The 24,015-nt window shown below is 42.4% G+C and overlaps 1 protein-coding gene across 8 annotated transcripts in view; it reads left to right on the top strand.

Moving 5' to 3' along the window:
- Positions 1-24,015, top strand: part of CUX1 (cut like homeobox 1) — a 265,273-nt gene that overhangs the window by 159,542 nt on the left and 81,716 nt on the right. For all 8 annotated transcript variants that reach the window (XM_079325223.1, XM_079325220.1, XM_079325222.1 and 5 more), the window contains exons 9-11: positions 7,053-7,101; positions 18,663-18,767; positions 21,144-21,332. In XM_079325223.1, the coding sequence (XP_079181349.1) occupies positions 7,053-7,101; positions 18,663-18,767; positions 21,144-21,332 (343 nt within the window). The remainder of the gene's footprint in view (positions 1-7,052; positions 7,102-18,662; positions 18,768-21,143; positions 21,333-24,015) is intronic.

Genomic DNA, 24,015 nt, shown 5'->3' with positions numbered 1-24,015 from the left:
CTATATTGGGGTTTTTTTAATCCAGCCAATACATCTTTTCTTTCTTCCAGCTGCTTACACTAAGTGTTCTCTGGATTGCCAAGTGTGCCAAGGTTGTGTGTGTGTGGGACACTGTGGGAATTACAGCTCTGGGGTGCTGGGAGTTGATGTTGTCTGTTACATGTAATTCTTATTTTTCCTCTTTGCCTTTTACTGAGCATATCAATTAGTGTCAGTCGTATCAATTTCTCTCCAGAATTGATTAAGAAAACACTGATGATCTTTAGAAACTGCTCCCTCGTGTATCACTGGAATAAAGCTGATTTCTGTTGTCTTTAAAACTTTATAATTGCAAACATGATTGTTTTATCCCTGAAATCCTGACTAATACATGAAAACAAAGTGCTGTGCAGGTTTTCTTGGAAAGCACTTCTCATATGGACCGAAAGGTTTCATTCTATAGGTTCTTTTGTGTCTAATGATTGAGGTGATTCTTGTTTTGTCACTCAGTATCTTGGGCTTTATTAGCAGTGTCTTTAACCTTTTTCAATATTTGATGGTCACTTGGTATCTTGCAAGCAGCCAGGCCCTGGTTTATTTGCAGATCATACCTGCAGCTGGCATGGCTGCCTGATCCTGGAGTGCTTAATGAGGAATCTTTCCCTGAGATTTATTTCCCAGCCTGAATCTGTGCTGTGTGTGGGGGCAGCAAGAGGAAACCAGGATGAATTCTAATAAAACAAAAAAAAAAAAAAAAAAGGGAAAAGCCTTGGGTCTCTCTGCTTTCTGCCAAGGGAGGCAGTTGATTTAGTGCAGGGTGTCTGCACAGGGGCCTGGGCAGTGTCCAGTGGACATTTCCCCACTCCCAGATTAGTGCAGATGACACTGGGTGCAATCACCAGAGCACCTGAACCCAGCCTGCCTTTGATCTCTCAATTTAAAGACTCCAGTCTCTCCCTGCTTAGCAGAAAGAGGATTTTTTTCTTCAATTGAGTTCCTAGGAAAGGAAACACCCAGTTCATTGCTAAACTCAGTGGATTTATGAATCCCTGAACAGAGAAATTCTTTTACAAGAGGCCTGGATTTATATGACACTGGAAAAAGGATTATCTGATCTGAAGATCCTTAGAGGGTTGCTCTGAAAGAAAATATTAACCTATAGCTCTTGCAATTTGAAAAGTAGATTTGAGAACTTAGCAGTAAAAAGTGTGTGAGATCTTCCCCTTTGACATGTTATGCTGAAATCACTTTTTATTTTGTTCTTTGTACAATCCTTCTGCCTATTATTCCATCTTGTACTGGCAGTAAAGGTGAATTTATCCATTGTGGATGTTTGTTGGATTGGAATAATTATGAATTCTAAAAAACATGGAAATGTGTGTACAGTGATACTCATAGAGTGCCAAAAAAATGAGTGAGTTTTTTATATTACCTTCCTTTGGAAACTTTCTAAGAAAGTGTTTGCTGGTTTTTTCTTTCCTAGAAATTAGGCAACAAATCCCAGGCACCTTGGCGGGTCACTGAGGAGCAGGGATTAGGTGAGGGCATCCACAGCAGAGCTTAGCAAGTGGTTTGAATTTGGGTAGGGAATTTGTCATCCCTCTGCTTTGCTTAAAGAAAAAAAATAAAATTGAATATTCAAATACTGGAATGCTCTTGTGCCCTGAGTGAATGCCGTGATCATTGGGCTGCAGGCAATTCTGCCATTGTTTAGTGATCCGAAATTGCTTCCCAGGCCCAGGAACCTTCCCTGATAAAAATTTCATTGAAACCTGAAAAAAAACTCAGTGCACTGCCTTTCGCTCTTTATTTTTTTCTTCTTTAAATATTTTGGCCCCTGTTCTTCTTTTCTTCCCTTCCCAAATATCCCAAATAACCTCACATTTTTTGCCTTGTGCTGGCCAAGTGCTGGGTTACACTGCCTGTAATTTTAAGAGCCTGAGCTGTTTGCCTAATTTGGCCAAAATCTGCTCTGTGCCGATCACAGATATATGTTACAAGGAGGATTTTACTTTTTTTTTTCCTTAATTAAACATAAATGCACATTAGTTGATAATGTCTGCTTTTAGTTTGAAATTGCCTGCGTAAATGTTTGGGTAATTAGAACATTTTAACAAGCCCCACTGGCTCCATATACCGTTTGCTCTGACTAGTAAACTTTTACATGTTTTTTAAGAAAACAAATGTGTGGGAAAAAATGTTGTTTGTTTTTTGCCAAACCAAAGTATTAATCTGCCCTGGTAGGGAAGTTTCTTGGCCACGCCACTGACTGTAATTTCCAAAGTGTCATCTGTATTTTTCAGTCCTTCCATGTATAAAGAATCCAACAGCAGTTTCCTTCAAGGTTGAGTAAGTTTGAATGTTTAGGGGGCTGTAGCCACAAGATTTGGCAAACCATTCACTTGTCATGTTAATAAAAAAGGAATTGTTTCTGCCTCTTTAAGCTAGTAGCTAAATGAAGGGCTTGGATCAACTGGATTTTAATCATAAAGTCCATGTTCTTCTTCCTTGCAAGTGAAATACTTGGTGGTGTTCAGGGTTTTCATCTGGTTTAATTTTATTTAGAAGAAGAACTGAGCTTCTTCTCTGTTACCAACCCTTGAATGTGCTGACTTGTTATGCTCTTCAAACCTAATCGGTTTTCTTGATCTTAAAATGAAAATCGAGCCTCTCTGCACTTTTTATTTCCCATAAGCAATTGAATTGAAAAGTGGAGTGGTTTGGGTTGTTTTTTTTTTTTCAACTCCTTCAGTTGTTTTTTATAGATGGCATGTTAGCTTTGAGGGCTGCTCATGACTGGTAAAAGCTTATACCTTGTAAAATCCATAGCTTTTAATGCATTTTGTTTCTCACTTCAAACACAGTACCGAGAGAAGAAATAATAGAATATTTCATGGTCGTGCTGTTGCAACAGTTGAGATTCTTTTTACATGGTGGTGCTGATTTTGTGGCTCCAAATGCTTGGGCTTAAAATTTGATTTCCTAAATTCCTCAGTCTGAAAATGTTGAAACTTAGAACAAGCTGTAATACACCCTGAAGAGCTGTCTTGCTTACATGATTACTTTTTCTCTACCATGGAGATTACAAGAAACTAAATCAGATAAATGATTATATTATCTCTGGAATGAAAAAACACTGGGTAGATAACATTTATTCCTGAAAACAGTTTTTCTCCACTCTCTTTCTCATGATTTGTGTTAATGTTTAGAAAGTATCACCCTTGACCAAACCCTGATTAATGTTGGGTTGCAATATAACCCACCATGAATATCAGTGTATTTTAGCAAAATATCTTCTTGTTAGTATTCTCTGTATGTCTGAAGAAAGAACTTTTCTCCTTGCCTTCATCTCTTGGGGTGATGGGGAAATTGAGACACTCATGAGGTGCGTGTTCATTCAGGAATAAAGAAAGTGAAAAATGAAATAATCACATCTCTGGTTCCTAAAAGTCAGTTTAGTTCACATGGGGTGACTTTGGTCACAAATAGATTCTGGGTAGCCACATATTTGTTGATTAGGTGAATAAATTCTTCCCTGTGAGGGTGGGCAGGCCCTGGCACAGGGTGCCCAGAGCAGCTGGGCTGCCCCTGGATCCCTGGGAATATCCAAGGGCAGGTTGGACATTGGGGCTTGGAGCAGCCTGGGACAGTGGGAGGTGTCCCTGCCCACAGCAGGGGTGGAACCAGGTGATTTTCCAAGGTCCCTTCCAAGTTCCCTTCAAGATTCCCATCAGATTTTCAGTGCAAGCCTGCAGGACAAGCCCAGAGCTGGATGATGCTCTGCCTGCTAAGTTGTTCCATTGAAAGAAAGAGGAACATTGAAATAGGAAGGGCTGAAAATGAGCAAATGTAGAGGAGGGTGAATACATCAAAAATGACCTGTGTGGGACTCATTCAGTGAGCCAAGCAGAGCTGCCTCGTGCCTGACAGGTCTGAATTTGACACAGTCCTTTGTAAACAATAAATCAATGCAGGTTGTTTCTGTGAGTGCATAAAAGGTGTGAGAACTGTAATTTATTTTATAATAAATACTTGTGCTGAGCAAACAGTGAATGCAGCTATTAGAGACTTTCTCAAATAAGTGATTTTAGGCTGCTGAGTGCCAGCTACTGATGTGGTAGTTGAGCTTTTAAAATGAAAAGCCTGAATTCCTTTTGAAGATTCTCCTGAATGCTGTTGACACTTGTGCTAGGAAAGAATACAAAGTAATTTAATTCATTACTTTACTAAAAGATAACATTTATGGTTGCAGCATTACCCTCCATCGGTGTGCAGACTGCTAGGCTGGAGGTGTTTACTTGAATTTTTTTGGAGATGTTGCTTCCTTTTATTAGGTGTGCTGGAAAGCCTGGGAGAAAAAAAAATGTAGGAGGAAAAGGGGAGTTCAGGATCAGTCAGCTGGTGTGCCTGGATACAAGGACAAAGGGACAATTTTGCCTTTGGCTACAGTTTGACACTTTACTGGATTCAGTCAGAATTATCTGTGCACGCTGAAGGGCACAAATGTCATTTTTATGGCATTCTATATCCTCAGTTGCTTTTTTTTGTAATTGGCTGTGTATCCCAGTTCTGTAATAGAGCTCTTAAATCCTGACCCCGGCCAGAATGGGACACAAATACCAGAATTAATATTTCTCTCCACTTTAAATGCGGGGTTGTGCCTTTTTACCTTGCTTTTCCAGCACCATCTTGTGTTTCTCTGGCAGCCACTCACCTTTCCTCTGGCTCAGGGTGATCTTCTGTTTCTCTGCTCTTGGTCCCCTCTCCCCTTGGTCCATTGGCCTCAGATATCCCTCTGTTCCCTTTGGCTCCCCTTACCTTGCCCCTTTCAAGGTGGCTGAAGGTCCTTGGATGAGTCCAGATTTCCTGACACTTCCACCCCTTCCCACTCATATTTTCTCCATCAGAGTCATGTTTTTTTTTCTGCCAGAAAAAGAGTTTCCCTGGCAGAGCTGAAACCCCACCTTCTGCTCCCAAAGCTGGGACTCCTCCTCTCCCAGTCCCAGGGGTTTTTGCTTGCAAGTCTTTCACTCCTCTCAAGTGCAGTGTTGTTCCAGACCTTTGGTTGTTCCTGGCACCCCTAGTTTGGATGGAAATGCAGGAATTGTATTGTTCTCCCCACCCTCTAGAGGAGAGGAAGGTGGGACATTCCCAGCTCTGCTCTGGGAGGTGTGTGACATAACCCAGACATCATTTACTGGCTCCATATAACCTGAGGCATTCACACATAAATTGAGCCCAAATGCAGCAGCTTATATTAAGAAGATCCTTAAACCATCCTGGCTAAAAATATTTGTGAAATGCTGGGAAGCATCTTTTTAGTATTGGGATACTCTCTTCCCTCTTTTCTGTGTTACAGATATACAGTGGGGTCACTCCCATGGGTTTTGAGACATCTTTTTCACATGAAATACTGTCATTTCCATAAGTGGGTTAATAAGTTTTTTGGGCCTGGAGTCCAAAACAAAAGATGTTTCCCAACTGCAGGGGCTAAAGAGATGGAAAGTGTTATTGCAGGCTGATGTTAATGTGCTAGAGTCAGTCTTGTGGCTGCTCCGTTGAATCCTTTTTTGCCCAGGCAGTGGTTGTTGAGTTCAGTTCAGTAAGTAATGACCATTATCTATTATTAATTCAAAACATGGTGTGCAGGATTTCTGCCCAGTGTAAGAGCACATTAGCTTCTCCTGCACAAGAAAACACATGTTAATCTGTTTTCCATTATTGTCCAAAAGATTTTTTCACAGGGCAGCTCATGTCGCTCCAACAACATTAAAGGCTGTAATTAAAAATAATTTTCCATTAATTTATATACATGCACATTTACTTATGATCTTTTGCTGCATTTCCCTAAGTGTACACCCAAAAGCCTAAAATGCTGTTGAGGAATAAGCCAATATTCACTGTAATGATCCAATGTGGAGTGTGCCAGAACCCTGATGTACTTCAATTAAGCATCTTTCCTAACTAACACCTGCACAGGGAAATGGATCTTCTGTGAGAATCAGCAGAAAAACCCTGACTTTTCTGCATGGCAGAGGAAGGGAATTCCAGTATTTCACAGCTTTTACTGATAATGATCTGCTACAGATTAAAAACAAAAAGCAGACATTATGGTGTTGGCAGATTGCAAAAGGACTTGCTGGTAAAGCTGCTGTTCAGAGGAGATGAGGACAGTGTTTATTGCTTCCATATGGTCCAGGCATACAAGGCAGGCAAAATGTCTGGGGAGAATAGTATGTCTTATTATATTGATACAGAACATTCTTTAGTGCTGTCAGCCCTTTTTCCTGGTACCTTTCCCAGGTGAGAGCCTGAGTGGGAAATATTTGCCCATGATTGAGCAGGAAGATAAGAAAAGATTGCTTAAGGATTGGCTCCATTTGTGTGAGTGAAGTATTAGAAATGTTGATTTTTAAGGGGTCAGGTCTGGGAGCTGCTTCCTAACACAGGGATCTGAAGAATCTCTTTTTTCCTTGACTATTTGTATAGTTTTCAACCCTTTGACTTTCCAATTCAGCTTTGCAAAGTGCATTAGGAGTCTAAATTTAGAATTTTATAAATTCATGTCAAAAAACCCTCCTTTCCACGTAATGTAAAATTGAATTTCTTGGTCTCTTTGACCTCTTGATGTTTTTTTTAGCCAAATCAAGAACCAAATTTCTGGGCACATTGAAAAGAAGAGTAGCTGGTTGCTTTTGTATGTGTGGGGAGTTGACTGAAGAACTGCAGTCTTTGACTTCTCCATAATTGTCACTTGGGAAGCACCTTTACATATTGGAAAGATGACACTGCCTGGAATTTTGGGGAGTAAGACCTTCAAAGATCCAATGAAAATGTTCAGATATCCATTTACCTATAGCATTGCAAAAAAAGGGGATCAGGCAAAGGAATTAAAGATTTGCAGACTGGTCCAGAAAACTCCAGAGGATCTCACCAGTCAGGAGATGAGCTGCTCAGTCCTACTGTGTCCTTTTACAAATAAATATTGACTGTTGGTGGTGTTTGTGTGCCTGAGCTCATGCAGCAGCCATTCTCTGTGTGATAACAAAACTTCTGCTCTCTTGTTCTCCCAGGGCTGATGAAATCGAGATGATCATGACAGACCTTGAAAGAGCAAATCAGGTAGGATTTTAAATGAGTCCCCCATAAAATTCTAAGTGTGACTTTGATTATTCTTTTTTAATTCTCTTTTGGATTTCATGACAGTTCTTTTATATGCACTTTGCAGTCATAACTGTGTGGAGTAAGAAAATATGCAAATTTGGAGCAAAATAGAGCTCTTTAGGGATGTTCTGTAAGGATTGTGTGCACAGCAGAGCAGTGCTTGCCATATATTTACCTTCTAATAATTTAAACTTGCATTTCTCACTGTAGTTATTCTTGGCTTTATGTTTCTAAATCTGTCATGTTGGCCCCTACTCAGACATGCAGGTGAATGGTTTGCCCAAATTAAAGGGTCTCTGCCCTGTGGCTGTGGCAGTGCTGCAGGTTTTGGGGACTTCTCCAGACTTTTTTTGCCCCCTTCCTTTTCTTCTATGTTTTATTGGCATATTAATTTTTAGCAAGGGTTGGATCAGGCTGTTCTTTCTGTGCAGGATCACAAAGAAATTGCTGTTTGTTCCTGCAGATGTTAATTTGGGCTGTGAAATATCTCTCTGGCCATCCCTCACAGTGCACACACTCCTGACATGAATGGCAGAAATACTGAGTTTTAACCAACCCAAACCCAACCACAGCCATGCAGAGAACCCTTCAGAGGGAGTGAGGTGGTGGTGGAGATGTGGATGGCCAGGCAGGATTCCATGGCAGTGGAAATTCCAAAGCCACTGGGTGGTTGCACAGAGGGAAACCTCAGCCAGGCATTTGCTTATCAGTGAGTTTCATTAATCCCTCTGCCAGGTACAAGCAGAGATTGCAATCTGAAATCTCCCAGGCTATGGATTTATAATCCAGCTGAAGTTCACCTAAGAGCAGCTCCCTTCCAGGAGGAATAGTGGCATCTCCTTCCCCTCCCTGGGTCCTGCTGTCAGCAGTGGTGGTGTGAGCCAAACCAGGTCACTGATCCTGTTGAAAATGTACCCCCTGCTCCAGCTGCTGCTTTGTTTTGTCTTTTCCCTTTTGCCAGATCAGCTTTCAGCCCCCACACTCCCCTGCTGCAGCTGTCAAGCCTACAGCTAGTGCTGCTGGCCTTTACATTAGTTCTTGGAAAATTAGAAAAATACAAATCACAGAATCATTTCCACTGGAAAAACCCTCTAGGATCATCCAGTCCAACCATCACCCAGCACTGCCAAGGCCACCACTAACCCATGTCCCCAAGTGCCACATCCACAGGGCTTTGCAATCCCTGAAGGGATGGGGACTCCACCCCTGCCCTGTGTCAGGGCTGGACAGCCCTTCAATGAAGAGATTTCCCTGGTATCCAACCTAAACTCCCTTGGAGCAACCTGGGGCTGTTTCCTGTCACTTGTTACCTGGGAGCAAAGCCCAGCCCTCACTTAAAGCCTCTTTCCAGGGAGTTGTAGGGAAAGTCCCCTCTGAGCCTCTTTTTCTCCAGGCTGAGCCCCCCCAGCTCCCTGAGACACTCCTGGTGCCCCAGACCCTTCCCCAGCTCTGCTCCCTTCTCTGGACACACTCCAGCATCTTAATGTCTTAATGAAGCCAATTAATATTTGCAAGTTGTTGAGTTGATTATTTAGTCAGTAAAAGCAAACTGGTGTTTGTACAGTGGGTTTTTAGTTCTGTCAAAGAACTTTTGTAGACAGCATTAAATATTTATGAAAGTGCTAGTAATTATTTGAAAATATGTAGACTTTTTAGAAATTATGTAGGTGTTAAAAATGTTTTGGTAGAATTATTTTGTGATTTTTATGAAGGCAGTACATTTTGCTGTGATTTACCCAGTAGTTGGTTAGTTGTTTTTTTTTCCCTCAGTCTAAAGGGTGCTGTAGTTAAAGAACAGGTATTTCTGAATTCCTCACTGCATCCTAAAATAGATTATTCCTATTTATCTTGAAATGCTATTTTTCTATCTAACTGGTACAAAGCTGCAATGTGGGTTGTTGTTTTTTGGGTTTTTTTTACTGTATTGTGGTGCTTTTCTTGTAATTAGATAAAATTCATAACTGCTTATATGCATAACCTTTAGCTTGTTTGTAATTCTGCAAATCTGACTGTACATTAAACCAGAGGAGGGGATTCTGTCTCCCCTTTCCTCATCTCCCTCTCCTCTTCCTCCCCCTCTGGCTGCTGTGGTCCCATCCCCTCCCAAACAGCAGCTCTGGCTCCTGGGGGTGCTTCACTGAGCTGAGGAAGTGCAGGAAAGCCTGGATTTGGGATGCAGGGGGCACCTTTGTGGGTTTAGCAGCTTGAGGCAGCTCAACAAAACATTGGAGAAGCCACAGCACTGAAATCACAGAATCATGGAATGGTTTGGGTTGGAAGGGACCTTGAAGATCATCCAGTTCCAAGCCCCCTGCCATGGGCAGGGACAGCTCCCACTGTCCCAGAGTGCTCCCAGCCCTGTCCAGCCTGGCTTTGGACACTCCCAGGGATGGGACAGCCACTGCTGCTCTGGGCACCCTGTGCCAGCACCTGCCCAACCTCACTGAGAATTCCTTCCCAATATCCCACCCATCCCTGCCCTCTGGCAGTGGGAGCCATTCCCTTGTCCTGTCCCTCCATCCTTGTCTCTCTCCAGCTCTCCTGGAGCCCCTTTATGCCCTGGCAGGGGCTCTGAGCTCTCCCTGGATCCTCCTCCTCTCCAGGTGAGCACCCCCAGCTCTCCCAGGTGGCTCCAGAGAGGCTCCAGCCCTGGGAGCAGCTCCATGGCCTCCCCTGGAATTGCTGCAGCAGTTCTGTGTCTCTCTGGTGCTGGGGCACAAGAGGGGCACAGAGGGACTCTGGAGCAGCTGGGGAAGGGCAGGGCAGGTTCCCCTGCAGAGGAGCAGGAGTGCTGCAGTGGCTCAGCTCATTTGCTGGAGCATGCCCATAGAGTCTTTGCCTGTGTGGTGCTTTAGCTTTATAAAACACTTTGATGAATTATATCTAATCTTTGTAACAGCAATTCCTATGTTTTAGCTCTTCATAGCTGAAAAAAAAAAAAAAAAACTGGTAGAAATTAAATCTATTGCACAGGCCAGAAAGTGAGTTTGCATCAGGCTGAAGTGTTACAATTGCAGAAACAAGTACTTAACCTAATTATGTATTTAATAGTTAAATTAACATTTCCTTTTACCATTTCAGTAAGTGCTCATTCCCCATTATTAAGGCTACCTTTAAAGAGTAGTGCTCAGCATGACTCCTGCTTTGCTCAGGGACTGCCTTGCTGATGTGGATGTGATGTTTTGCTGCTCTGGAATTAGCACTGACCCAAACCACTGGAATTCAGAGCACAAATTTACATGTTTCTACTAAAACTATGGGGGAAAATTTGGTGTAAATTTTTATATATCTGACATTTCTTGAAAATGCCTTTCCTAATTACTGTCCTTTTGAAATTCAGAGCTGGCACTTTACAACTTCCTTTGCTGTTATGGGGACTCCTGTCTGGCTCCTGAGAGGTGGGAGTGCCTTTCCCTCCCCAGTTCTGCAGGAACAGGAGGTGGATGTGCCCCTGGCCTTGGTCCAGCTGTCCATAAAAATGATCAAATCCACAGGGCCAGAGCTGATGTTGTGCTCCCACCCCTGTGTCCTGTGGGGTGAAGCTGGGACCATTCTCATCTTCAGCTCCATCACCTCTCTTCTCCCAGTGTTTTTTCTCACTTGGATCCTCAAGTCTTTTCATTCAGGAGCTTTCTGGGTTACTTTATGTGATACCAACCCCAGAACAAATTACTGGCTCATCAGAATAATTGCCTTTAAATGCCAATGAGCTTTGCAATTTTCTGCTCAGAGAGAGGGAGGAGTAGTGACCACAAAGCTCCCTCCCTCTCCATTGTGTCATTAACACAAGGTGTAAACTGAATTTTCCCACAAAACATAATAGAGGGTGAAATGAATCCCTCTCTGGGATGGAGGGGGTGCAGCCCCTTCTTCCTCAGCTGCTCATCCAGGTGCTCAGGCCATTCATCCACAATCCTGAGTGGGGTTTTAGGCAGGGCTGGTCCATTCTGGCTGGCAGAGATCAGAGTACCCCAAGTTACACCCACTGTGGGGTGACATGGGTGCAACCCTTCCCTTGGAACGCCCTGGGAGGCTTTTCTATATAAAAAAGAACAAGAATAGTGAATAAAAATGTCTGGTCCAGCTGCAGCTGCCCCAAGAGGAGGCATTAGCTGCTGCCATGGGGCTGTAGGAGGGGTGGAAGGTCTGAAGCCAGAGCTCCCATTGCTTTCATGGCAAAATTTGCAATTCCAAAGTTTCCCAGGCAGAGTGTGGGTGCAGAATCCCTGCCCAGCCCCTCCTCATCCCCAGGGCTGTGGGACTGTGCTCAGGGCTGTGCAGGAGCTGAGGGCACAAAAGAGCCAAATTCAATAGGAAGGGCTCCTTGCACTTTATTAACCCAGCAGCTCGATGACAAAACCTGATAACACAACCCACGAGTTCCCCCTGCATTTCCATGAAGATTTAATAATGCTGTAGTTTGGTGAAGGGACTCGTTTTATTAAGATTTCATTTTGCACAATAAATCACTGCATATTTTCTGATATGCTACGAAGTATAAGAATAAATAATTAAAACCAAACTACCCGTACTTGTCAAAATAAATGATTTATCATAGTTTGGGATACAGCATCTTTGAATTTTTTATTGTTTGATTCCCAGAATATTCTAATTTCCAATCAGGGAAGTTAATGAAGCTCCAGTGTACATTTCTGCATTCACAGCAGTTACAGTTGTGTGACTGTTTTAGACAAATATTTATGGTTAGCACTTTGCTGTACCTTTTCAAGTTTACACCTTTCCAGTGTTTATGGCAGCAAAGTCACGAATCTTTTGGGATGACAAATTTATTCAAATGAATTATTGTTCTGTCTCTGTACTTCATCCAGGAACCTGGAATCATCCAGTTGTGCCTGAGAAAAACAGAGGTTTTTGTTGGAAAGAATAATTCCTAGGTTGTGAAAACAGAAATATTTAAATATATTTTAATATTTAAATATATTAAATATGTTTAATTTTTAAAAATGACAGCAGGGCTCATTTTAAGGTTTTAATGCAGAGTCTAAATTTGTGGCTTAGTGTCATTGATGTGTCCAGATCTCTTCTCTGCCTTTATACATTGATCTCATAGTTAAAAAAAACATAAAATCTAATGGGCTTTGTAATTTGAACTTCCTGCAAAGAAAAAAGTGGTTTTTCACTTTTAAAACAAAAAGAGAACTTTGGTTTGGGTTATTTGATCCTGGGATATTGTATTTTAATCTGAAAGAGGAGGAAATAGATTTGAAAAGCAGACTCAAATACAGGTATCCTTAGATTTTGATAGTGGTAAAAGAAAGAAAACATGAGACTTTTTTTTTTTGTATGTGTGTATGTGAACTATGTTGTGTAAGCTATAGATGAAGAAGAATTAATTTATTTTTTTCTTTTGTTATCCCTTTGGAAAAACCACATGTTTCCATTGGTTTTCTTTCTATCTTCACAGTGCTAATAGTACTCCCAGATTTCTGCCTCTTATTTTTCTGGGGAAAGAAAGTCAAATATAGAAACTTCTAATACCAATAAATCAAGAAAACTGTACTTTCTAAAATATAGCAGCTTTTATTAAAGAATCTGGACTGGATCAATATCATTTATTCCACAAAAATGTAGTGTTGGGTTTTAAAGTCTGTAGAGGAAGAGTTAGTGAATTTAAGCATTTTTTGGAGCCAAAGTGCCACTAAAATATATAAAACAGTGTCTGCTATAAAAGTAGAAAGAAAACCTCACCAGAGTGTTTTAGCAGAAATGCTGCTCTCAAGATTATTTTTTATTTCCTTGTGTGTGGCACCTTCCTGTCTCCAACAAATCACATTGGAAAATGGTTCGAAAAGATATTCCTGCTAAGTGAGATTGCCATAAAATATGTATGTTTTTGAGCAGCAGATGGAATAAATTCCCCTTTTCACTCAGCAGCCCAAGTGCAGCACAATACAGGTGGTGCTGCTGCTCAGGGGGGTTTGCTGTGACCACCACACCCCTGATGAGCATCCTTGGATTTGCACTTCCATGGGGAAGGGAATTCATCCTGCCTTGGCTGCTGCATTGCACCAGGGGGGACACAGAGGATTTGCTGGGATTTCTGATCCCTTGGCAGTGAGCTGGATGCTTTCACCCTGGGGAATTGCCCCTGGAGCCCTGGAAGTGCCCCAGGCCAGGCTGGATGGAGCTTGGAGCACCCTGGGATAGGGAAAGGTGTCCCTGCCCTGGCAGGGGGTGCAGTGAGAGGAGATTTAAGATCCCTCCCAGCCCAAACCACTCCATGGATCCAGTTAAGTTACACTGCTTCATGGCAGATGAAGTCCTTCACTTAATCCTGGGATTTCACTGCCTGTAAAATGGGAATAATAACATTTACTTTACAAAGGGCAGTTGAGATCTTTGCACAGAGAAGTTCCATATGAAGGCAAAATATGGTTAATATTATTTTCATGCAAACATGGTTTCCTCCAAATGCCTGGCTATCAGTTGGGAATACATTTATCTGGCAGCCTTTCAGCACACAAAGTGCAATAGCCTGAAGACAAGAATGAAGACAACCCAACCTCTTCTGGTTTTTCTGGAGTTTTTTCTCTTTTTTTTCATGTAATTCTCCATTGTTGCCAAAAATAGGTGCCAGAGCCCTGAAAAATCTTTCATGTCCCTGATGTTCTGCTAACCTTGCTGCTGTTCTGTGGAAGTTAGGACCATCTAAAGGTTTTATAGCAAATTTTTATATCTGAAAAGTTAGGGAATTAAAGCACATTGAACCAGTATATTTTAATTGATGTTGTACTCTGAGAAACACAGCTTTTGCAGCAGCTTGCAAGTCTGAATGTCAGCTCCAAGCGTGGTGATTGCTGCCATAACCAGGCTCATTAACTGCAGCAGAATTACTTGTGATAATACCCACTCCTCACCCATAGGAAGATTTTCCCACATACAGCACTGAATTTAGCATGGAATAAGGAAATAGAGTTTGGCTGGTGGAACTTTAAGGGAAAGGTTATACATTTTTTTTCACATTAGTATCTCATTTTGCTGTTCACACCACTGGTCTTTGATCAAATTAACATTTTACTGTAAGTAGAAGAGCACTCGGTTCGTGCTATTCATTATCTTGTCAGGAAACAAGGAGAATAATTTAAACTGGATATATTGTGTAAGGCTGCTTTTTTTTTTTCTATTTTTAATTGGAAAGCACACAGCAGCATTACAATGGTGACCTCCTGGCTCCACTGTGAGCAGTACAATATTTACCTGCTGTATGAAGGAAAATGGAACTGTTTTGAAATATTTTGTTACCAGGGAGGTAATTCTGTACTAGAAAACAGCAGTGTGGGAATTAGGAGGAATTGTATGACTGAGCCAACTATCCTGAAAAATAGGATTTTGGGCAACACTGGATTTGCATGAGCTTCATCACAGCCATTAATGTGACTATCACTGGTCACTGAGGGGATTTGGGAATAAGAAACCAAGAGTTGTAGCACTGACTGGTGAAAAGCAGCTGTGCTGTGACATATCCAGTGCCTAAAGGAGCTCCAGGAGAGCTGGAGAGGGACTGGGGACAAGGATGGGAGGACAGGGCAGGGACCAGGGATGGAGGGACAGGACACAGGGAATGGCTTCCACTGCCAGAGGGCAGGGCTGGGTGAGACACTGGGCAGGAATTGTTCCCTGGGAGGGTCTAGGCCCTGGCACAGGGTGCCCAGAGCAGCTGTGGCTGCCCCTGCATCCCTGGCACAGCCCAAGGCCAGGCTGGGATAGGGGAAGGTGTCCCTGCCATGGCAGGGGTGGCACTGCATGGGCTTTAAGATCTCTTCCAAACCAATCCTTTCTGTGGTTCCATGAATCTCTCTGTGTTTCTCAGCTGAAGTGGGACAGTTTCACACAAACAGAAGGTTTTATGAACTTCCCAGTGGCTCCAAGTTGTGCAAGACTCCTCAGCTTTAGCCATTTTCCACACTGGGCGCCTGTCTCTGGCTGCGCTCTTTTTTCTTAATTCAGGAAAAATTGTTCAGCCATTTTTAAGAACAAGATCAGGGGGAAAAAAATCCATTTTCCCCCAGATGTTACAAGTTTTTCTTGCTGTTTTTGTGAGGAGCCTGCTGTGCCCAGAATTAATAGGAGAGGTTTGATGAGGGACAGTTTGCTTTTTTCTCAGGGTTGAATCTTCTGTTGCTTCAAGTAGAAAATAATTTTTCAAAAAAATAATAAATTAAAAAAAAGCCTCAAGTTTGGCCAGCCTATAGGAGTCTAGAAAAGAGAGTTCACAGAAACTCAGCAGAATCTGGTTTGAATTTGTTCAGGCTTTGCTGCCGGTGCCTGTCCCAGGCACGCTGCAGTCTGTCACTGCTCGGGCTGGGTGAACATTAACCAGGCAGCTTTTGCTTTTTCTGGGTGTGATGTGAGGCTTTGGGGGGGTGTGATGTGAGGTTTTGGGGGGGCACAGGGAGGGGAGACCCCCCCCCCCAGGCTGCCCCTCCCATGACTGGAGACATCAGCATGGGAGCAGGATGGGGAAAGGGATTTGTGGTGGGGAGGGAATGGGCACAGGGACTCTTGAAGGACTTTTTGTGAGGATATTTGGAGAAGAAGCAACGAGGAGAAGAGGAAGGAGGAGAAGAGGAAGGAGGAAATCGTGGGGGTAAGGCTCATTCTGGAAGTTTGTGGATGTTCATTAGGTCGTGTGAGGTGCGAGCTGGGGTTTGCCTGCCTGGAGCTGAAGGCACTGTGGAGCACACAGAAGACAGCAATGGTGCTTCCAGCAGCCAGAATGAATTAGGAAGGGGACAGAGTGACAAGCAGAGAGGGTTGGCAGTGGAAGAGGCAAGCCCAGAGGGTCTGGCAGGGGAGCAGCACTGCAGCCACTGTGCAGGGTCTCGGCTCAGGAGCAAGCAGGGGCAGCTCCTGCCAGGCTGGGAGCCTCCAGCCAGGGCAGGGAGGTGTGCCAGGGCTCCAGGAACCCAAACTGCTCCCAACAGGGCTTGTGGCAGGGCAGGCATGTCCTGAAGCACTTGTGGTGGTGCAGCACAGCTCCCGTGAGGAGGGGATTAATGCCGTGGCGGAGGAGAGTGGGATTAGCCGGGAGCAAATGAAGTGCAGGGGTCACACAGGGAGCAAGGGGACAAACTCACCAAGCCATGTTCCTCTCAGAGCTGGGTGGAGCAGGGAAATTGGGAAAATCTCACTGGAAAAGCCACAGAAGGTCCTGTGTGGTGCCATCCCCCTCCTGAGCATCACACAGGGTGGCTGAGCACCAGCCTCGGGCTTGGCTTTTCCAAACTTGTAAGTGCTCAAATTTGAAACTACCATTCTTTTAACAGGGTTTTGTGTGTCTTTTATAATTTATATTGCAATAGCACCCAAAAGTGCTTTCCAGACACTGAGCACATCTGTAATTCTGGCTCTAAAAAGCTTCCATTCTGTCAGAGGGGGAAAAAGAAAAGGAGGAAAATTGACCAGTATTTCCCAAATAGAATTGCCCAGAGTTTGTGCTGATGTATTTTTAACAATGCCTAGTATGAAATCTTGTCTGGTATTATTCTAAGGATCACAACAGGTGTTGGGAATTGGCTGGGGAGGCTGTGCAGAAAGGGCAGCTGACAGCTCACTGTATATGCAGATGTACCACCTATTAGCAATATCCTCTGTGGTTTGCTCGCATGCGAGCTGAATAGATTCTCCAAACAATGCTGCACTGAATGGAAGCCATCAGCAGAATTGCTCAAGGCTGCAAAACCCATTACTTATACAGCAGTAGATGGAAGAGCAAGTGCCACAGTGTAGTAACTTGTCCTGCTTTGCTGGAGTTGTTCTGCAGTTATTAGATCAATATATGTAGCTGCACATCTAATAAAGTACCAGAAAATAATTTATCTCAATGTGTGTTGTTAGCTCAGTATTTATCCTAATATCATCCAGCCACATAAACAACATAAATCCCTCTTTTTGTGCCTTTTTCACTGCTGTTTCCACATTTTCCAAGCACACAATAGGTTGTGTCCCCTGCTCTGATTATTGGAGCCACGTCACTGTACTTTTTACAATCCCATTTTAATTACAGCTGTAGAACCTATGCAAAATCATTTAATACAATGTTGTGAGCAAATAGCGCAGATGATGCGTTTAGTATTTGATTGCTGTTAGTTTACTCATTGATTAAACATGCAGAGTCTGCTTTGACTGGTGAGGAAGTCAGAGACCACACACACAGGGCTGTAGGGCTTATATTCACTGTAAGATTTCTATTTTCTATAGATTTTATATTTGCTATAGGTGTTGCATTCATTTTAGGTTTTGTATTACTATAAATTGTATATTTGCTATGACTTCTGTATTCACTATAATTTTATATTCACTCCAGGCTTTATATTTGTTCTATGTTCTGTATTCACTATTTTAGATGACCTAGGTTTTCCAAAGGATTAGCAAGGAGTCTGTGGCAGTTTGGGTGGCTCAGAAATGGCAGTGGGAATTTATCATTCCATAAAGGAGGGGATCCAGCTGCTGATCAAGAAAAGTTTTGACCTTCACTGGTGGCAGCTGATGGATTTGGCAGAATTGGTGTTCAGTCTTGGAAGTGGAGATAGAAAATTATTTTTGTCTGTTTTCAAAAAGCACAGCATGATTTGCATGGAGTAGCCCAGGCAAAAAGCAGTGATTACTCAAGGAGGGAAGCAGTGTGGTTTTATAACAATAAAATACATTTTTCTAAAAAGAGAGAAGACTGTCTTGCCAGGAGGAGTGTATATTGTAAAAGAACCAGGTTTTGTTCCATTTCTAACAGAAGCTTACAGACAGTTATGAAAAGGACTTTGCTGCTATTTATTGCCTGAAGTTACTGATCCATCTGTCTCTATCCAACCTCTCGTACAGACAATTTTTCCTCATCATTTTGCCTTTCTCCTTTCTATTATTATTCAATATTTAGATGGGAATTTTGACCAGTGGCCAAGTCAGAGGCTTATCAGCTATTGCGTAAATCCTCAGCAGCTGGTAACTGAGCTGTGCAAAATTGTCACTTTAGGGTTAAATATTGTTGAATAAATAGACCTGCTGAAAGAACAGAATCTAACAATTCATGTTTTAGGGAATAATTACTGCAGAAAGACAGCCCACAACATTGTATGTGTGTTTGAGAGAGTGGTCAGAATATCTTTTAATTCAGCATTTACCCGTGAGAATTATTCCCATGAGGAGCCTCGCAATAAAATCTGCTTGGTCTGTGAGAATAGAAAGAAATTGAATAAAAAGACTCCATTTCCACTTGTATTTATTCAGTCTGGGAAATTCAGTGGGCCGCAGCATTAGTATCAGCAGGGGATTCCTTGCTCCTAGCGTTAAATTACTGTCATAATCGCTCAATTATTTCTTCCTTGTACTGTTTAAAATAAAAATCCATCACATTCTATGTTTTTTTCTAACATTTATTAGGTTGAGTGTTTAGGAAAATCAATTATATTCAGTCAGGCATGAATTGATGAATGTTCTTGTAATAATTGTCAGTTGTTAAACTGAATGTACTTTCTCTTTTCACCCCTTTTCATTTCCTTCAGAGGGCAGAGGTGGCTCAGAGAGAGGCAGAGACCTTAAGGGAGCAGCTCTCATCAGCTAACAAATCTCTCCAACTTGCTACACAGATCCAGAAGGCACCTGATGTGGTGAGAGAAAATATTTACTGACTCTTACAGGTTTCTGACATTCCTACAGTACAGCTCCTTCAGTTTATGCCCACAGCTATAAAAACAGCTGTTTGAAGTCATATTTTAACTAAAAGGGAATGATGTTCCTTGGGGATTGTGGTGGGGTTCAGCTCCTGAGGGGGCTGCTGGCTGGAGGAGAGCACGGGAAGGACAGAGGTCACTTGGCTCTGTGGTGATCCATCACTCCCTACTCCAGGTGGACAGCACAACTCTCAGAAATCATCTCACATGGCTGACAGCAGCAGCAATGGGAATAGAGACAGCAAGAGAGCCTTGGTGCCATCAGCACTGCCTGCCTGTGGCACCCTCGGGTGTGGGCTCCATCCCAAGGGCACCAGAGCTCCCTGCCCACTCTGCCTCTCCTCACTCCGTGTCTGGGCTGTCAGAGAAACTGAAAACAAATTTAGTACCACTCCAGTTTGCACTGGCTGTGTCTAAACTGAGAATTACACCTATAAATCCTTGGAAAATTGAGAGGATAGCCTGTGCTCCAGCTTGTTGCCTCCTCTGTGTGGTTCTGAGTAAAGCCAAGGCTGCTGATGGGACCTGCAGGCACAGGGGGTTGTTCCAGGGCTCCAGCTGGCCCTGGGTGAGCAGGTATCACAGATGAGCAGCCAGATTATTTTGATTCTTGTTTGCTAAAGGAGAAATAGGAGTATTTAAATGTAAATATGCAATTAAGTGAAATTTAGTCTACTTCTAAGCAGCAGATTTAAGAAACAAAAGAAATCATTGCTTTTTTTTTTCCTTGCAAGCCTTATACGTGCTTGACACTGATAGCAGAGGAACACATGGCTGCCTTTAAAAATCATTTGCAGAGAAGGAGTAACAAAGCATAAGTCCTCCAGATCTGTTTGGTTGTCTATTAATACAACCCAGTATTTTCTCAGAGAAGTCAAAAGATAGACAAGTAGGCTGCAAAACAAAAAATAAAAAGCCTGAATATCACTTGTAACTCTGAATTACCTGCCTCTTCCTATCTCGTGTCCTAGTCTTATCATTATTTTAACATTAGGTCTTTCTTGTATTTAATAGTACTCCTGCACTTCATTTATATTTAATATGACAACTACTGCAGGATGAAAATGATCATTATCTATCTTATTTCAGACTCTACGTTCTAGTCTCAATAGGCACAAGCAGCAGATGATTATACAACTTGTGATGTTTCATGCAAGCAAATTAGAGGTTTTTTCAAGTTAAAAGTATAATTCAGTGTAATAGGAGAGTGTTGTTAACTGCTGTTCGTACATGCAGCTTTCTGTGAGTGCAGCAGGGTGTAGTCACTGAGAATCAAGCTGAATGTTTAGAAGAGATGGAAAAGGGGATTTTATTGTTCCTGTATTCCCAGAAAATAGGGTATGGAGCATATTTCAATCTGCTGCAGTGTCATCTTCAGCTGTCAGGGTGTCGCTGGGGTGAATTCTCAGCTCTTTCACCACAGATCTTTGGTTTAGTGCTCACCTTCTTCATCTCCCTCTTGCTGAATGGATTCTCTCCTCCTTCACTGGTGCTTATGAGGAGCAGCCATTAACCTTTGTGAGATGCATTTTGGGCTGTCTCATGGAATGTGTGCCCCTCCTTGGGCTGCCTGAGCACAAGGCTTTCCTCACATTCTCCATGGAGAAGGCTCAGAGCTCCCAGATGCACCACAGCTCTAATCTCCCAGCACAAAGGGAGACAGAGATGGTGCAATTAGTCTCTATTATCTTTTCTGAATGAATCTGCCTTCTTCTGGACCTTTCTGTCCTCTCTGATTCCCTGTTCTCCCAGGAAGTCAGTCCAGAGAGGAAGTTCCAGACTCGAGGACAGATTTTACAGCTGTGGGAAACTAGAAGAAGGAAGAAAGGGGACTTCTGAAAGTGGTGACCAAAGCAAGAATAGCCTTGTCTTAGAGCTGTCACATCTCTCTTCTTCCTCATGGAGGGATGCTTGCAATAATGTTAGCATGAACAATTTTCATGCAAGGAGCAAGTTCATTGGAAGTAGCAGTTTGGGGCAATTTTTGACAATTTTGCCTGAAACGTGCAGTGTGCACGCAGAGAGCCACAGGCACATGGCTCTGCCTTTCCTGATTAAGAAATTCTGCTCCATTACTTCAGAATATTTTATCTGATTAGTATTTTGTAAGCACAGATTTTCATAGTTGTCAAAGCATTTGGGCTATTAATAATAAATAGATCTAAATAGAATCCTTTGACTTTCACGGCTGCATCTTTCCAGTGCACTTACGAAATAAGGAAATTTATTCCCTCTGCTCCTTGCTGAGCTAGCCTGAATTTAGCTTTGTTGCCTTTCCTTTTTTGTTGGGGTCTAACCCTGTTTTCCCTGCAGGAGCAGGCCATCGAGGTGCTGACTCGCTCCAGCCTGGAAGTGGAGCTGGCAGCCAAGGAGCGCGAGATCGCCCAGCTCGTGGAGGATGTGCAGAGGCTCCAGGGCAGCCTCACCAAGCTGAGGGAGAACTCCAGCAGCCAAATCTCCCAGCTGGAGCAGCAGCTGACAGCCAAGAACAGCACACTCAAAGTAAGGCTCAGTTCTGCCCCAAGGATGGCTCAGGGATGATGATGATGTTGGGGTTTGCTGGTGTGAGTTTCCCGAGCCATTGGTTTCTTCAGGGTGTGGCTGAATTCTGGTTTCTGTGGCATTCATGGAATCACAGAATGATTTGAGTTCAAACCCATTCCATTCCACTCCCCTGGATCTATTGTTTTCTTTTCAAACTTCTAAATGGCCAAATCCTTACTGTTCTGAATTGTTTTTGCAGAACAAGGATACCTTTAGCATTAACATCACACCAATACATTGACCATGGATATGTAGTGACACAGCTGAACTGAAAAAGGCACAGAAAATCCCTCTTATATTTTCAAACTTTTAATTCCCATTCCAGTTATACATATTGAAGATTTGCAAAAAATTGGTTTATCTTTCCATTTCTCTGCTACCCCCTCCAGTTCTCTCCACTGGAAATGGGAAGTGTATCATTTAGGGCATAGAAACAAGTAAAATCAGGACATGGAGAAGGCTTTTAGCTTCAATAACCATTTAATTATTTTTTAACTGTGTATTTGCTGCACAATAATTCCCATTCATAATTAGGAGTCTGGCCCTATACTCATTTGCATATGAGCAGCACTGCACTAGAACCAGAAAGAACAGCTCAGAATTCTCTGAATGACCCTTTTACCTCTCTTGGGCAGTTTCACTTTCCCTGTGCTGAGCCCACACAGTTCTGATCTCTGAGTGAGCATGAGAAATGTTTCCTGACGTGGGGTATGAATCAGTTTCCTGTAACTCCCATCTCCTTCATTGTTCCACCATCTATGAGCTCCAAAGTGTAAACAAGATAAATTTATCTATTCCATTAAAGACTTGGTACTTCTGCAGGTTTGATAGTCTGAGAGTTTTCTGAGAGCAGGAGGCTGATAGTTCCCACTCAGCTCTGACTGTGGCGTGGGCAGCTCTGCTCTATCAGAATGATTTAATGTTCAATTGAAACTCTTACAAATTGCTCTAATTCTGACATTTTTTAGCAGTTACTGGTTTTGCTGTGGTGGAGCATAATTCACATGGAGTTGGGAATGAAAGCTGAAGTGTTGCAGGCAGTGTTTTCTGCATGTTTCAAGGCAGTTTTGCAGAACTTTTATGAAAAATCACTGGAGCAAAGGGCACCTATTATGTAACTCCTTTGACAGTATCAGTCTCTGCCTACTTGTCACCATGTGGGCATCACTTTTTTTGAGGGAGAAAGGAGCTGCCCTGGTTTTGAGGGACACATTCTGCTGGCTACACCCATGTTCAGGGGATTTTTTTAATTTTACTTTTTCATAAAGCCTGATAGAAAATATCTTGAGTCCTTGCACTTGACAGATTTTCTTGGAATAAAGCATGTTCTTGGTGAGGTCAGTATTAGTTTAGCCATTAACTTCAAAGGGAGTAGGATCATAGAAATGACAGAGCAAGTCTTTGATTTCCATTTCAGTAATCTCCTTCCATTTTCTCATAGCCTTGCCTGGCTAATGCTCTGTATTTAGCTTTCTGTTGATAGTGTCTGATGTAGTGCCTCTATTGATAAAGTTTTAGTCATTTCAACCCTCTTTAACCTTATTTGTTGCAACTATAGAAATATTTCCAAATACTTACTTTCACCCCAAAGTGCTGGGAAAGCCTGTGCCTGGCACATGTTGTACAAAGCACCAGATCTCAGTGATGATGTGCTGATCTCCTGTTTGATTATGGAGGAATTTCTTCTGAAATAACAGAGATTTTAATGGCTGCCTCCACAAAAAACAACTCACAGCTTCACAAATTAAAGCAATGTTCTCAACCTGTATCTTGGGGGAATTGTTTAATACTCTATGACTTAATGAAACAATACAGAAATACTTTCAAAATTATTGCTTCTTTATCTTCATCTGATCTAATAATCAAAACATGTCCTCTAGTAACAAGACTTTTCTCACTCTAATTGTATTAACCCTTTGTGGCTGGGTGCTAGAACATCCCTGCTACCCAGATAAAATTCAGTAATGTGAGTTGATCACTCTAAAGTGAACTAAAGTGAATGTTAATCTAATGGCTATTTAAATGTTTTAAGCCCCTCAATACAGCCCCTGCTATTTACCTATGCCACTTCAGTTAATACAGTAGTGATTGTATTTTCTAAATAACATGAGGAGGGACCCAGTCTCTGCATGCTCTGACATGGGTTCATTCACACCACAGATGCAAGATGATTCTTCAACATGGGTTATTTGTATATTTAATGTGCAGAACAGCCACCAGTCCATTCCTTCTGCCCTGTGGCTTCTGCATTTCTCTGTGTTGGAATATATTTTGTCTGAATTAACCAGGTTGATATTTAGTGCAAGATATTAGTTCCTCCAGATTGTCTCACAGCTTGAACCTTTGTTATCCTGTGTTCTGTACATTTTACAGGGTTCTTGCAGACAATTACCATACTAATACATTTTAAAACAGTCATTGACTGGGAAGATGCCAAGTGCCTAAATGCTCTGTTTCTACACAGGCACTGCATCCTCAGTTGTTAGTTTATATTGTTTAGTAAAGTGGATGTTTAGGTGCAGATTTTCCATGGCAACAATCTCTATATTAGGTACTTGGGAATGATGGATGTGTGTGTTTTTTATACAATCCAAAGTAAAATATTGCTGGTTGTCATACTGCTGTAGCAGCACACAAGTAC

Source organism: Erithacus rubecula (assembly GCF_903797595.1).
Source record: "Erithacus rubecula genome assembly, chromosome: 22".
In the NCBI taxonomy this organism is placed as follows: Eukaryota; Metazoa; Chordata; class Aves; order Passeriformes; family Muscicapidae; genus Erithacus; species Erithacus rubecula.
This window is presented reverse-complemented; position numbering and strand designations above follow the sequence as displayed.